The 13,411-nt window shown below is 42.5% G+C and overlaps 1 protein-coding gene and 1 long non-coding RNA gene across 2 annotated transcripts; one reads left to right on the forward strand and one right to left on the reverse strand.

Annotated features, from left to right (window-relative positions):
* Window positions 1-8,518: 8,518 nt before the first annotated feature.
* Window positions 8,519-9,796, reverse strand: LOC100725597 (olfactory receptor 10AC1-like). The gene has a single exon (XM_003475303.2). The coding sequence runs from the start codon at window positions 9,777-9,779 to the stop codon at window positions 8,802-8,804; it is 978 nt and encodes a 325-aa protein (XP_003475351.1). The 5' UTR covers window positions 9,780-9,796; the 3' UTR covers window positions 8,519-8,801.
* Window positions 9,797-10,699: 903 nt separating this feature from the next.
* LOC134476257 (uncharacterized) lies at window positions 10,700-13,171 on the forward strand. The gene is made up of 3 exons (XR_010047840.1): window positions 10,700-11,129; window positions 12,500-12,565; window positions 12,661-13,171. It is a non-coding gene; the product is annotated as an uncharacterized LOC134476257 (long non-coding RNA).
* The last annotated feature ends 240 nt before the right edge of the window (window positions 13,172-13,411 follow it).

Consider the following 13,411-nt stretch of genomic DNA (forward strand, 5'->3'; position numbering starts at 1 on the left):
GTTGATTCTTGAAGGATTTCTCATGCAATTTGCGTTTTGCTCATGAATTCTCTGCTTACCTCTACGTCTCCAAGATTTCTACCTACCTTGTCTTCCAGTAGATTTAGTGTTTCTGTTTGAATATTGAGATCTTTGTTCCATTTTGACTTAAGTTTAGTGCATGCTGATAGACATGGATCTAGTTTCAGTTATTGGAATGTGGATAACCAATTTTTCCAACACCATTTATTAAAGAGGCTATCCTTTTTCCAGTGAACATGTTTAGCCCCTTTGTCAAATATCAGGTGTCTGAGTATCTTTGTAGTAGGGTTTGCACCTTCTAATCTGTTCCATTGATCCTCAGATCTATTTCTTTGCCAGTACCATGCTGATTTTATCACTGTGGCTTTGTAGTATAGTTTCAAGCCAGGAATTGATATCCTCCTGCCTTTCCTTTGTTGCCCAGAATCATCTTTACTATTCGAGGTTTCTTCTGTTTCCAAAGGAATTTTAGGAGTGTTTTCTCTAGATCTATAAGGTATGTATCTTAGTTACTTTATGCTCATCACTGAGACAAAATACCTGATGCCCAAGTTGGGAAAGGAAAGGTTTATTTCTTGCAGTTTTTGGAGGTTTCAGTCCACACTCAGCTGGCTCCAAGACAGGCGGGCATGGCTGGATCGCCGTTCATGGTGGCTGCAAACAGCAAAAAGGAACTGGCAAAGAGCAAGACACACCTTCTTCCTGCCATTACATCACATCCTGGCTCCACCCCTTTGTGGGTGGAGCACTGACACCATCAATCCAAGCACTAGACAAGGAACAATAACAAATGCACAATTTAAACTCATGAGGCCTGGGGGACACAAACATAAAACATGACAGTATGTTAATGGTATTTTGATTGAGATTGCATTAAATCTGTGTAACAGTTTTGAGGGTATGGCCATTTTCACAATGTTGGTTCTTCCTATCCATGAGTAAGGGATATCTTTCCATTTTCTGATGTATTCTTCAACCTCCTTTTTAAGACTAGTATAATTTTCAGCATATAGATCTTTTACATTCTTGGTTAGGTTGATTCCTAGGTATTTAATTTTTTTAGTTGCTATTGTGAAAGGTGGTATTTCCAAAATTTCTCTCTCAGTGAGTTTGTTGTTTGTGTACAGGAATGCTGTTGATTTTTGAGTGCTGACTTTGTTTCCAGCTATACTGCCAAATGTGCTTACAAACTCTAATTGTTTTTTGATTGAGATTTTGGGATCATCTCTGTAGAGTATCATGTCATCTTCAAATAGTGATAATTTAACTACTTCTTTTCCCATCCTTATTCCTTTTATGTTCTCTCTTGCCTGATTGGTCTGGCTAATATTTTCAGAAGTATATTGAATAGGAATGGTGATAGTGGACATCATCTTGATCATGATTTTAGAGCAAAGGCTTTCAGTTTTTTTCCACTTAATATAATGTTGCCTGTTGGTTTTTCAGAGATGGTATTTATCAGATTGAGGTAGACTCCATCTATTCTGAGTTTCTGTAGGGTTTTTGTCATGAACAAGTGTAGGGCTTTATCAAAAACTTTTTCTGCATCTATTGAGATGACCATGTAGTTTTTGTTTTTGACTCTATTGATGTGATATATTACATTTGTTGATTTGCATATGTTAAACCATCCCTGCATTCCTGGAATAAATCCCACCTAGTCATGATGGATAATCTTCTTGGTGATTTGTTGCATTCTACTTGCCAGTATTTTATTGAGAATTTTTGCACCAATATTCATTAGTTATATTGGCCAATAGTTCTCCTTTTTGGTTGAGTCTTTCTCTGGTTTTGGTATCAGAGTAATACTTGCCTCCAAGAATGAGTTAGGGAGGATTGCTTCCTGTTCAATATCATTGAAGAGTTTAAGGAATGTTGGCATCAAATCTCTAAATTTCTTGTTGAATTCAGCTGTGAATCCATCAGGACGTGGGCTTTTATTTTGGTAAGTTTTTAATAACTTTTTCAATTTCAATAGCTGATAATGGGTTATTCAAAATTGGTAGATCTTTTTGATTGAGGTTTGGAGTAGTTCATATGTTTCTAGAAATCTGTCCATTTCTTATGTTTTCCACTGTACATGAGTAGAGATTTTCAAAGTAGGTATTTATGATCTTTGGAATTTTCATGGAATCTTCAGTCCTTATTATGTGAATATGAGAGGTTTTTTTTTCTTTTTCTTGTTAATGTTGGCTAGAGGTTTATCAATTTTGTTTATTCTCTCAAAAGCCCAGCTCTTTGATTGCTTAATTCTTTGTACTGCGTTTTTAGTTTCAGTTGCATTAATTTCTGCTCTGATCCTTACAATTTTCTCTCTTCTATGAGCTTGGGTTTGACTTGCTCTTCTTTTTCTAGAAGCTTGAGATGTAGCATTAGGCTGTTTATTTGTGTTCATTCTGTTTTCTTGATATGAGAATTTATTGCTATATAATCCCCTCTTAGGATCACTTTCATTGCATCCCACAGATTGCAGTATGTTGTTTCTGCATTTTCATTGAATTGTAGGTATTGCTTTATTTCTTCTTTAATTTTACCACTAATCCACTGTTTGTTCAGAAGGTTGTTACTTAATTTCTATGTATTTATGCAGGTTTTGCAATTTCTTTTGCCATTAATTTCCAATTTCAATGCACTATGGTCAGATAATATGCATGGGATAATTTCAATCCCTTTGCCTTTACTTACGAATGTTTCGTGGGATAATATATGGTCTATTTTGGAGAATGTCCCATGTGCAGCTGTGAATAATGTGTATTCTGATGTGGTTAGGTACAACACTCTGTAAACATCTGCTAGGTCCATTTGCTCACAGGTATGATTGAATTCTATTATTTCTTTGCTAACTCTTTGTCTAGTTGATCTATCTCTTTGTGACAGTGGGATGTTAAAGTCTCCTGTTATAATTTTGTTCTTGTGTATTTGATTTTTCATGTCCATAAGTATCTTATATAGTTGAGTGTGCCTGTATTTGGTGCATACATATTTATAATTATTAGTTCTTCCTCTTTATTTTTTCCCCTAACAAGTATGTAGTGACCTTCCTTATCCCTTTTGATCATTCTTGATTTGAAATTCACATTGTCTGCAAACAGAATAGCTACTCTTGATTTTTTCTGGGATCCTATTGTATGGGATATTGTTTTCCATCTGCTGACTTTTAATCTATGAGTTTCTTTTTGAGTCAGATGTATTCCTTGTGCCCAGCATATTGTGAGATCTTGTTTCTTGATCCATTCTGTCAATCAATTTCTTTTAATAGGTGACTTGAGGCCATTTACGTTGATGGGTATAACTAATATGTACTGGCTCAACTTTGTCATGTTATGTTCCTGTTGTTGGTTTTCTGCTTTTCCTCCTTGTTTAGTTGCTTACCCTGCCTGGTGTTGTCTTTCTGCTGTTGGTCTGGAAATTGTGATCATTTTTATGATCACAATTATTTAGTATGTCTTTCAGTACTCTTTGGAGAGTTGGTTTGGTGGACATGAATTTCTTCAGTTGTTCTTTGTCATGAAGTATCTTGTTTCTCCATTAAACTTGAAAGAAAGTTTTTCTGGGTACCTCAATCTGGGATGAAAGTTGTTTTCTTTCAGGGTTGAAATACTTCACTCCACACTCATCTTAACTTGGGGATTTGTGCTGAAAACTTTGCTGTGATTCTAATGGGCTTCCCTTGATAGGTGAGTTATATCTTTTTTCTAATAGCTTTTAGCATTTTGTTTTTATAATATATATCTGGGATCTTAATTGCTATATGTCTGGGTGTAGATTTATGTTGGTTGTGACTGTTTGACATCCTATATGCCTCACTTATCTGCATATCAGATTTTTTTCTCCATGTTTGGGAAACTTTCTGCTTTTACTTCTGTGAATAGTTTACAGATGTCATTTGCATTGACTCTTGCATCTTCATTGATGCCCCAGTATTATATTGTCTCTCTTAGCAGCATCTTGAAGCTGCTGTATTGTCATCTCATGCTACTTTGTTATTTTTATAAGTTCTATCCTTTTACGATTGCTAACTGTGATCATGATCTCAAGGTCTGAAATTCTATCCTCAGCTTCATTTAAAGTTTTACCAGCTTTCAATCGAGGTTTTTGGTTCTTGGATATCTCTTTGAACTTGTTTCATGGATTCTGCTTGTTTTCTACATTATTTATTTAAGGTTTCAATCAGGTTCCCATGCTCTTGTACTTTTTTTGTCTATGTTTTCTCTAGCTATACCGAGCAACTCCTTTACTAAAGCTGTTATTTATGTCTTTATATGAGAACTATTTCTAATTTGATTTCCTCTATAGCCTCATGGATTTGTTTATTTCACTTGCTATCTTTTCAGAGATTTCAGGTATATGAGTTTTAAAGTCCCCTATTTCAGTATCTCCTGTGTTTGCTCCTGATGGACTAGATGTTTGAGACTGCATTTTGCTTTTTCATTTTGTCATTTTCATCTTTCAGGCTAATATTTGGTCTCACAATTCCATGATTTCAACTGTTGGTAGTGTGTATCTTAGGGTCCTACTTTGTGGATGATGTTTGTTTGATTGCTGGGCACCACAATGAAGAGGAGGGGCAGTAACCTGAATTCCTCCTGCAGGGCCTGTTGAGTGAGTTCTATATTCCTCTTAGGGTGACTACCCTGGGAGTAGGGTACCCTGGGAGCAGGAACCCTTAGTTCCTGCTGTTACTATGTCTTTAGGTTGCCCCAGCACACCAGATTTCCCTGTCTATAGTGTTTGCCTCAGCTGGATGTCATTGGGTGTCTCATAGCTCTTTTAATTTTCTCAGGTTGAGGAAGGCTTTATTGGCACATTCCTCAATCTACCTGATATTCTCTGTGTGGAGGAAGGACACACCCACACTCTTGCCAAGCTCACCAAGGTCCTATAGCTGGAGGGGGCTTTACTAGAACTCTTTTTTAGGGGTGAACTCACCACACTGATGAAAGCCTGCTGAGGTCTTCTTGTTTTGATGAGGGGTTACTGAGTCTTCCATCAACCCAGCACAGTTAATCCACCTCAGTCCAGGGTTCTGGGAGGAGGAGTGGGAGTGGAAGGTCAACAGCAATACTAGGTTCAAGGGATGTGTGGGGTCCCCAAGGAAATCACAGTGTGGCATGGAAGTGGCTCACCCCTGTGAACCAGTGGAGGTCCATGGGGGTCTAAGGAGGGTGGCAGGATTGTGGGGTGCCTCATCTAGTTGTTTGCCTTGACTTCAGAAACATTTATTTGTTGTGCCCTTAGATGAATGAATAAGTTCTGGACTTTCCCTAGTGTAATTTACATTTGTACTTAAGTTGTGTTAGTTTTTACCCTTTAATATACTAGGATACACAGATGTAACGTGTAGAATCCATCACCACTGGAGAATTTATACTGCATGGATACCACAAGGCAGTGCAGATTGTAATACTTCACTTTAATGTCTTCTTTGTTCACTAGGGCAGTAATGGTTCCTTCTGGTTACTGGTGCAGTAAAATGCTTCAGCACTTTCACATTCTTATTGCACACAGAAGACACTCAGTCTCCCCACCTGGTCCATCCCTGTGGCACCAGCACTGGCTCCTTTGACTTTCCTCAAGGGAACTGGGGAGGAGAGAGCTTTGGGAGCTTACCCTTCAGGCTTTGTCCTAGGGGTGGATGACAAGATGTCTGATTCACAGACAGAACTACCATACTGTTTTAAATCATTTTTTAATATGTAAAAATATTATACTTTGAAAACAATTATGAGACACTTGCAAAATACACAATAAAGAATATTTTAAAATCCACAATTTTATCACTTAGATGCAGACATGATTGGTTTTTAAAAAATTCAATCTTTATATATTCATATGCATGTGTACATATATGTATATGTTTTAGGGTTATTCATTCTACAGTTTATTCAGTGTTACCTCACAAATATTTGTTCAAATCAGAAATAAAGCATCAAAACTTCTTTTTGCACATATTTTAAATGTTTCATTATATTTTTTAATCATCACACTAAGACTGAACCTGCACATTGCTCTGAAAATTTTGTACTGCAGTTATTGTGCCTTACAAAACACCTCTTATCTCTGATTATTTTCTCAGGATAAATGCCAAGCAGTGGAAATAATGGGCCTCAGAGAAGAAACAAAAAATCTTTGAAGACTGACTCAGTCCCAGCGTGTTCTTCACACTGTGAATTTGCTGATTGTGAGATCTATGTGAAAATTCCTTTAAGTTTGAAAGGAGAAAAATGATGCTTTATTGTCTGATTTGGGGGAGGCTCTGAATGAAGTTTGACTTTAGAAAAAATATTATTTTTCATCCTGTGTACTGTCTGTTCACTTTTCTTTATTATTTGTTATTTTTTTAGGGGATGGGGAGTCTGTTTTGACACAGGGTCTCTACAGTTCAGGCTGGCCTTGATCTCACTTTGTAGCCCAGGGTGGTCTGAAACTCACACTGATCCTCCTGCCTCAGCCTCCCAAGTGCTGGGATTGCAGGCATGCACTTCCACATCTGGTTTTATTTGTTAAATTGTGATGTTCATGTTTTTCTTAGTTTTTGGTTTGGTAAGAAAGTATTACATTAGTCATTTCATTGTCATATTTATTGCCATTACACATTTCTAATTTGTCACTTGTTTCTAAACTATATGTATATGTATATATACCTCGCATTATATATACTTTAAATAAATACATAATTAACTTTATCTACAACCAAATGTATCAGGCTTTTTTTTTCTTGGTGGTCCTGCTTTTATCCTTTGGCTTAGAACATCTGTTCTCATTATGAGATAAGCTATATTTTAGCCTGTATTCCTTTTCAAGACTTTAAAAAATTGTTATGTATTTTATATCCAAATGTTTAATCAATTGTACACTGACTTTGGTACTTGCTTTAAGATGAAGATCTAAGTTCATTTCTTCTAAATCGCTATTATCTCATGGTGGTTCATACTACTGTCCTTACCACATCCTCCCTCATCCAGGCCCCTCCTTCCAGATCCCAGACAAACCCTCACTTGGCTGCCACAGGCCCTCCCCCACCTTGCCACCCTGCTTTGCACAGTCACTGTCTGGATGCTTTCCTAATGTGTAACTTGTTAACATGCATCCTGCTCTTATCTATGAAACCTGGAGGAGGTCATAGTGTGCCAGTCAAAGCGCCCCATTTAGCTTCCCAAGGTTGGATTAGATTTATCACTGCAATTACTCTGAGATAAACATTAACCATTCTAATTGCAAGTTTATGTTCTCATGACCTCCAGAAAACCATCTTTAATGTTCCAGGAAAGTGGCTGCTTGTGAGAAAGGGGTTCTAGGAAAACATGTACCCAGCCTCTCTACCATTTGCCCTCACTTTCACAGGCTGTTCCAGAGTCAGGTTAGTTAGGTCAGTGGATTTACAGATCCTTTGGACCAAAGGAAGTCAATTGTATTGCCCAAAAGCTGCTTCAGCCAACCAAACTTGGTCCAGAACACCTTCTTGATGAGCACCACCTGTGTTTGATCATGACTTCAGTTTCCTATTTGTGGTTCCACAAGCATTCAGCTGACACTAAATTATTGACTTTAATTATCTTCTGTCCTTTTCAAATGGCTCATATGTATCTTTGCATGCCCCATTTTAAAGGATCAGAGGGCAGGGAGAAGCCAGACCAATCATTTAGCTGTGTCTTTTATTTTGCAATTGAGGCAGCTGAATCTAGAGAGATGAAAGAAAGGACGGCCCAAGGTCCTGTGGCTGGAGTAGCTCTCAGGCATCCGAGGTGCCTTTCCTCTCTTACATGCCAGCCTCCTACTGAGTTCCAGCTGTACTTCTGTCCTTCTCCCTCTGTAGTCTTTTCCTGGCGATGTCCCCCAACAGCTGCCCATGATCCCAAATAGACTCCCCCACTTGACCTTTCCCCTGAGCTCCGAATTGGTACCTTTGCCTTCTCTATTAAAATCTTTTCTGGTTTCTCTTTTTGTAGCTGGAGCCATCAGCCCCCTTTCCTCACTTGCTCCTGCCCTGTTCTCCTCCTCAGCAAATGACCCTGGGTACAGGTGACCCCCAGCTCCTCTTTCTTCCTCCCCCACATCCAGTCAAGGTCCTGTAGTCTCCACTTCCTTCTCTCTCAACTCTTCCTACACCACTTAACTTCCTCTGCAGGGATTCTGGCTCAAACCCCATTCTCAAATGTGTTAGTCGCCAGGCCATTTGCTGCACAACAGCGAGTGACCAGAGGAGAAAACAAGACTTCACACCAAGCTTTGAATTCAGTCCTTTGGTGGTTTCTGCAGTCCTTCCCAATATGCCAAAGTCTGTTAAGCCATCTATGGGGAGCATTTGCCACCCTTCTCTCCGCCTAATTGACCCCTACGGTTCTCCAGCTGACCCCTACACTCAAAGAATCTTTTCTTGACTTCTCTATGCCCCCAAAGCTTAGCGTGGTCCTCTGTCAAAGGCCCTCCCTTGTTCCCCAGCTCACTCCTCCTGCCTGTCCTTCTTAGGCAGGCAGGAGCTCCTGGAGGCCACTCCTTGTGCCTTCTTCACCAAGTCCATCTACCCACGCACAGGCACGAGGTTTTGGGAAAAACTCCTCACGTGTTTATGGAAACATTAAATCTACATCTAGGGCCTTCTACTACCCGGCTTTGGCCATTCGTCTAGGGAGGGAGGAGGACTGGGCCGCCTTAGGAGGCTTTTCTGTGTAGCCAGCTTCCAAACGTTCTTTCCTCAACAAGGTCCTCGAGGTGGCTTTTCTGAGGCAGAACCCCTGGTGCTGGGGCAGCTGTCCACTCTGGCCTGTCCCTTCCCACTCTCACGGCTCACACAGCCCTTGACCTCTGACTTTGTCTGGCCACAAGCGCTCCAGCACCCTGCGGATGGCGGCGATGACCTCGCGGTTGCGCAGGCTGTAGATGAGCGGGTAGAGCAGCGGCGTGACATTGGTGTAGACCAGCGCCAAGGTGCGGTCCAGCCGCGGAGAGTAGGTGGCCTTGGGCCGCACGTACATGAAGGTGGCGCAGCCGTAGTGCAGGAAGGTGACCGTCAGGTGTGAAGCGCAGGTGGAGGCGGCCTTGAGGCGGCCCGCGGCTGAGTGCAGACGGCGAAGGGCAGAGGCGATGGCCCCGTAGGAGGCCAGGATGAGCATGGAGGGCAGCAATAGCAGCACCAGGCAGGCGCCCAGCAGCGGCAGCTCCTCGGCGTAGCTCCGGGTGCAGGCCAAGTGCAGCAGCGCAGTGATGTCGCAAAAGAAATGCACCAGCAGGTGGGAGCCGCAGAAGGGCAGGTGGAAGACAGCCACCGTGAGCCCCAGCGACACTGCCAGGCCCCCGAGGCAGCAGGCCAGGGCCAGGCGCGCGCACAGCACAGGGGTCACAACGGCAGCGTAGCGCAGTGGGTGGCAGATGGCCACGTAGCGGTCATAAGCCATTGCGGCCAGCAGGAAGCACTCGGCCCCGCCCAGCGCCACGAACATCTGCATCTGAACCGCGCAGCCCAGGAAGGAGATGGGGCTGCCCCTGGCATGGCCCGGCATGCTGAGGTCCGCCAGGGAGCGGGGCACCACCACCAGGGTGTAGCAAAGCTCGATGACCGAGAGCTGGCATAGGAAGAGCAGCATGGGCGGCCGGTTGGGCACCGAGGCCACCGCCACCAAGATGAGCAAGTTCCCGCCGAGGGTGGTCAGGTGCACAGCCAGCAGCAGCAGGAAGAGCGCTGGCCTCAGGTGCGGGAATTCGAAGAAGCCTTGAAGGAGAAAACCACGGGGCAAGCTGACGTTGCCGGGGCTGTCCATGCACGGCCTTCTGGGAGGCACCTGCGAGAGAAAAGAGAGGGAGGCACGCTGACCAGGGCGGCTCCTTTGGCCCTGTCAGCCGGAAGGAGTCATGTGCAATTGCAAGTGCAGGTTGCAGAATGACTGAGCTGGTACTAGTCAGTCAGAGGGGCCAAACGTTCCGCGGTCTGGGTTCCTTACCTCCAGGATTACACGCTGGAGAGCTGCTTGTCTCAACCTGCACTTGCCAAAGAAGCCTCCGTTGGAGCCCATTGCACCGCATTGCTCCCTCCTGAGCCCCACCCACACGTTTGATACCCCTTACTCCGTGGCCTCTACCTGGCCATCAGCCTCGTGTCCACCTCTGCCTAAGTCCCTCTCCAAGGCAGGAAGTGTGCATGTGGTCTTTGCTTCTTCACCCTGCCGGCTTCCCCCTCTGTCATTCCTGAGCCACCTTCTGTGGTATGTCCTGGAATCACTAAACTGTGATGCAGATGAGGGCCTTTGAGAATGTCTCATACAATTTCATCATCTTTTAAAAATTTTTTAGTTTTAATTTTTACAACTTCATAATCTTAAGGAGGAAACTAAAATTGGAGCTGCGTGGCCAGGTGTAGTGCACACCTGTAGCCCTAGCCCTTGAGAGACTGAGGCAGGAGGATTGATGTGAGTTTCAGGCCAGCCTGGGATATAAAGTGAGGGCAGCCTGAATAGCATAGTGAAATCCTATCTCAAAAAACAAAAAACAAACAAACAAACAAACAAACAAACAAACAAAACAAACAACAACAACAACAACAAAAAAAAACCCCACAAAAACTCAGAAAACCAGAAAACCCCAAAGGACTTGGAACTGCAGTTGGGGGTACTGAAGGGTTTGACTGCTTGTAGGAAGTTAGAAACAGATTTTGAACTCCTGAGGCTAAACCCAGAACTTTCCATACCCTGCTGAGATTCTGGAAAAGGGCCACCAGAGTCCACCAGACCATCTAGATTTATTTAGCCTTGAACTGCAGCCCCAGGTCTGTGCCCTACACAGGAGCAGACACTGAGACAACTGTGATGCTTTGTGGGAGCCCCTGACATGTACATCAGGACTGAAATGTCCTTGAGACTCTGATTAATAAATTCTATCCACATGAGAAGAGGTGCTGTTACCTTTCAGAGTGCCCTTCGGCATCTTCTGAATTTGCCAGCAGAACACAGATTCTTTCTAAGCATTGCCCAGTGACTCATTGCAATCCACCCTTGGACAGCAGGGACAGCAGGAAGATCTGCCACACTTCTCAGAATTCTCTGGAATGGAGCAGACGGGAGGTGGTAAGAGACCAGAGCCCGCGTGAGCAGAAGGAGGTTTGATTTTTCCAATAGGTAGTAATGCTGTCTCTTTTTATTCCCCCACCTCCTTTTTAAGCTTCACAGTTATCTTCCCTTAGAATCAGTTTGTAACCAACAGGAAGTGCAGCTTCCCCACAACCGTTATAACGTAGCCTGCAAGAGCAGGTCAGCTAGTTCAAAAGGACAACAGGTAAATTGGATGGAAGAATTAGAAAGAATGCAGATAGCTTGGTATTTGCTATTTAATGCTCACTTTGGAGGGTTTTTATTTATCGGTGTCACTTTTGGCTGTTTTGTGTTGCAACGGGGGGGGGCACAACTTTCAAAGAGAGGAAGAGCAGTACGGATGTTGGGGTGAATCTGAGGAGGTGGAATTGTTTTGTGTCTCTCTGTATTTTTGTTGGGGGCACTGTTTCATTTGTTGAGTTCATCTGACAAGCCTGGCTTGAGTGCCTGCTTGGCTGGGTGCTAGCTGTAGGTGTGAGTGAGAAGGAGAGAGGTTTTGCTGTTCGGGGTTCAGGCAGTGTAAAACTCCTGCAGTGTCCACCACAGCACCCACTTGCCTTCTTCATTTTGTTTTTCATCTCTTCAAAGCAGTGGGGTGGGGGGATGCCGGGAGGAGGGGGAAGAGACACCAATAATTCAGTTCCTTTCCTCCCTGGTCATGCTGCCCAGCAATTTCAATGACAAGGAAGGCTGGGTGATGGCCTTGATGTCTCAGAGCTCAAGAAAGATCATGCTTTAACAGCAAGGCTGTGTGAAACCAGGCAAAGGTTAATCAAATTGAGGAGGGGTGATTCTGCTCGGCTTAGTCTTCAGGACAGTGTTTCCAGCTCTTGGAATGCATGCCAGAAGTGCCTTTGCCATGGGAGGGAGAAAGACAACAGATCCTTTCAAAGCTTCAATGACTCAGGTCTGGTTCTTCCTAGCAGAAGACGGTACAGAGAGAGAAAACACTACGAAGTCTGCCTGCCCCACCCTCCACTCCCTGGGAAACAGATTTACTCCTTCTTTCAGGGAATTAATAACATCAGTTGTGATAGCCAACACTTAAGAGTATGCCAGGCACATGCTTATAAGGAAATTAACATTTAACTTACCTAACCTTAGTGACATTCCAGTGAAATAATGGAACCTTACTATACCCATTTTATAGGTGAGGATGTTGAGGTCCAAAGAAATGAAGCATCATACTGGTCATTAGTGGTAAATCTAGATTTCACCTAAGCAGTATAGCCCCTGAAGTCTGTTCTTACCCACTATGTGGTCTTTATTTATTTTTGGTATGTAGTCTTTATTTTTAAGTCTCCCCCAATTCCCTCATAGTCCTACTCCCTGACTATACCTTCCACCTTTCTCAGTCTAAAAATAAGCTCTAATCTTCTCACCATTTCTGTCCTCAGATTTCCCTTACCTGACATTCTTCTTGAAAAAAATGTGGATGAGAACAGTAATGCAGATAATCGAAGGTGGCAAATCTTAAAATAATTTCTCCTTAACTTTGACATTCATCAGTGTTCTTTCTATTGATCTGACAGATTCTCTTTTCTAATTGATTGTATAGGGTTCCAGAAGCACCCACAAAGTCATGGCTGGCTGGTGACCCAGGACATTTGGATGTGGCTGGAAGCCTCACTGAGCTGGAGATAACGGATCTGGGACTCAGTTTTGGCTGTGACAACATAATTATATTGTCACTGGGCATTTCAACAATCAATCAAAACACTTTGAAAAGGAGCAGTAGAATGGATGATATGCAAGGCAGACAGGTAAAGCACCTCATAGGACAGTGAGCTGCACTAGGGTATAAAAATCTCACAGCACAGCAAGTGCAGTTCAGAGAGGTCACTCGCCAGCCTGGGCTCTTGCTGTTGTCGGTAGACAGAACTGGATAAGAGCCAGTTGTCAGTTCCCTTGGCTGAAGAGAGCTATTTTTGTGATCACTGTCTTCCAGGTAGATCTAAACCTATTGATCTATTATGGTTTACACAAAGTGCTAAAAGAAAGGTCATGGCAAAGTTTTATTTTTGTCCTGTGGGAAGTTAAACTTCAAAGGATATATATATATATATATATATATATATATATATATATATATATATTCTGGGCTTCTTAACTTCACTTAGTAACGTCTTGAAGGCCTCTGGTCTATGGATTTTTATATAAATTATAATGCAATCTTTTTTTAACTCAGTGCTTTAAAACAGAGTACACACTCAAATATGACATTTTCTATTTTTTAACTACAATTCTTGTTAAGGAAAAAGGGTCCTCCCAGGTTAACTTTTGCCCTGCGTTTTTTGGATGCTTGATTT

The sequence above is a fragment of the Cavia porcellus genome, unplaced genomic scaffold, assembly GCF_034190915.1.
Source record: "Cavia porcellus strain 051 isolate PalLab524CR breed Dunkin Hartley unplaced genomic scaffold, mCavPor4.1 scaffold_6, whole genome shotgun sequence".
Lineage (NCBI taxonomy): Eukaryota > Metazoa > Chordata > Mammalia > Rodentia > Caviidae > Cavia > Cavia porcellus.

Coding starts and splice junctions, on each gene's coding strand:
- LOC100725597 (XM_003475303.2), bottom strand. CDS start 9,779: ATGGACAGCCCCGGCAACGTCAGCTTGCCCCGTGGTTTTCTCCTTCAA.